Raw genomic sequence first — 2,270 nt, forward strand, 5'->3', positions numbered from 1 at the left:
ATATATATATATATATATACATACACACACACAAAGACAAATACTTTTTAATTTAAATAATTTAAATGCACTGACCATCTCATATTTGTAGGTGGTTCTCTGGAACATATTTCTGGTCCTCTGGATGTACAGCAGAATGTTGGCGAAGACACGAATGGCGTCCTGATAGCGTCTCATCATCAGATACGCGAAACCCACATAATAATATGTGGTGATCTGACACTCGGGCACACGTGAATACATGCTCTGAAAAACACAAAGAACCAGATTTGATTATGAACAATGTTAGCATGCTGCCACACAATTCCAACTCTTTTTTTTGTCTTGAGACAACAGTACTCAGTGACCATAGTAGGACATTTTCTTACCTTCTTGTTGAGTTCGATGTTCTCCAGGACTTTGATGGCCTGATAGTAATCGCCCAGCAGAGAGTGAAGCCTCAGCAATCCCACCAGACTGAAATAACCCAACATCTTATAGAGAGAGTGACGGCCGTACTCTCCAGCCACTGACTCTGGGTCACCTGTGACACAAACACAAGCGTCATACTGACATCTGAATTAGATTACAAGAAAGTCAGTACCATGAGGGCTGGTTGGCGTCTTTCACCTCCACTAGTGTACACCTCCAGCTGACGGTTGATGTTGCTCTTGTCCACCAGAGAGTGAAGGACATTCAGCACACTGTGAACGTTCCAGATCTTGGGATTGTTCCTCAGGAACTCAATCTCCTCCTCCGATTTCTTGGCCGTCTTACAGCGATACTGACTGAACGACTGGAACTGCAGAACGGACAGAGAGAGAGAGAGAATTCAGCACCTGAGATTCTGCTAAACTGGTTCATTTAATTAGAAATGATAAGATAGATAAATAAATGTTTTCAATTCTTTATGAACAAATCAGTAATGCAGTAGGCGGCACAAAGAGTTTCCTCAACTAAGCAGACTGTTTGCACTCTTACCTGGTAAATGAACTCATCAATTATGTCCCATAACCACTGGTTAGGAAGCTCCAGAGGTGCCGGTCCATCAGCGTCTGACAACATTAAACACATTAAATGATGTGGTAAATCCATTAAACTTATTTAAATTGACTACTTGACTGGGTGATCTAAACACAAAAACCCTTTCGACAACAAACATTCAAAAGTTTGGGGTCAGTACATTTTTTATGATTTTGAAAGAGGTCTCTTATGACCAAAGCTGCATTTATTTGATCAAAAATACAATAAACAGTAAAATTGTGAACTATTATTACAGTTCCAAAGAACTGTTTTCTATTGTAACGTATTGCATTTTATTTATGTGATGCAAAGCATAAATTGATGCATAAGAAACTTAAGCAACTTAAACTTGAAAATATTTCTTATTATTCTCAATGTAGAAAACAGGTGAGCTGCTTAATATTTTTGAGGAATCTGTGATACGATGTTTTTAAAGATTCTTCAATGAATAGAAAGTTGAAAAGGACAGCATTTTTTTTTTTTTTTGGAAAAAGAAATCTTTTGTAACATTATAAATGTATTTATTTATTTATTTAGCACTATTGATCAATTTAATGTGTCCTTGCTGAAAAAAGCACTAATGTCTGTCTGAATTTTTTTTTTATAAATTGTTCTGACCCCAAACTTTTGAATAGTAGTGATATAGAAAATGGCATATACTTTGACCATTTTTAAAAAATGATAAGACATTATTAATTACTGTAATTAAAATTATCCATTTGTAAAATGTTGCACAAATATATAGTCTTTATATTTATGATTTTACTCTGAAATGGCTCAAATTGTTTATTGCAAAATAACACAGTAAAAATCCAGATACAACACTTTTTTTAAACATCACAAACAAATATTGCCCATCACATGTAAATGATGAGTTTGCACTCACTGAGAATGTAGTTGAAGAGGTTGCAATAATTGTAGTAGGACTCAAACCTTTGGTCAAGAGTTGGCCCTCCCTGTACATGAGAAAAAGACTCATTATTGACAGGCATGACAAACATGAGCTGACAATCCATCTAGTACGGTTGTGACGGTGAGGAAATTTTCCCACCGGTTAATCGACGTGTGACAACACCGATAATACCGGTATCACTGTGGGGGCAGAAATAGTGGAAATATTTAAACATGTATAATATATAACCAAATAAATAAAGTAACGTAGAACATTTATTAGCAAAACGAATATCAAATAAAATAAATGACACAAAGTTTAAATAAAGTAAAGATCAGCAAACACTGTGGAACCAATTAAATAAGAAACTAATGTT

General features: G+C 35.3%; 1 protein-coding gene across 1 annotated transcript in view; it reads right to left on the reverse strand.

The window, feature by feature from the left end:
* Positions 1 to 2,018, reverse strand: part of LOC107601783 (eukaryotic translation initiation factor 3 subunit L-like) — a 2,837-nt gene extending 819 nt beyond the window's left edge. The window contains exons 1-5 of the mRNA XM_016294076.1: positions 1,889 to 2,018; positions 961 to 1,034; positions 610 to 781; positions 369 to 523; positions 76 to 246 (exon numbers count right to left, since the gene is read on the reverse strand). Coding sequence (XP_016149562.1) covers positions 76 to 246; positions 369 to 523; positions 610 to 781; positions 961 to 1,034; positions 1,889 to 2,018 — 702 coding nt within the window. The remainder of the gene's footprint in view (positions 1 to 75; positions 247 to 368; positions 524 to 609; positions 782 to 960; positions 1,035 to 1,888) is intronic.
* Positions 2,019 to 2,270: the final 252 nt, after the last annotated feature.

Source organism: Sinocyclocheilus grahami, unplaced genomic scaffold, assembly GCF_001515645.1.
Source record: "Sinocyclocheilus grahami isolate Dianchi unplaced genomic scaffold, SAMN03320097.WGS_v1.1 scaffold313.1, whole genome shotgun sequence".
NCBI classification, from domain to species: domain Eukaryota; kingdom Metazoa; phylum Chordata; class Actinopteri; order Cypriniformes; family Cyprinidae; genus Sinocyclocheilus; species Sinocyclocheilus grahami.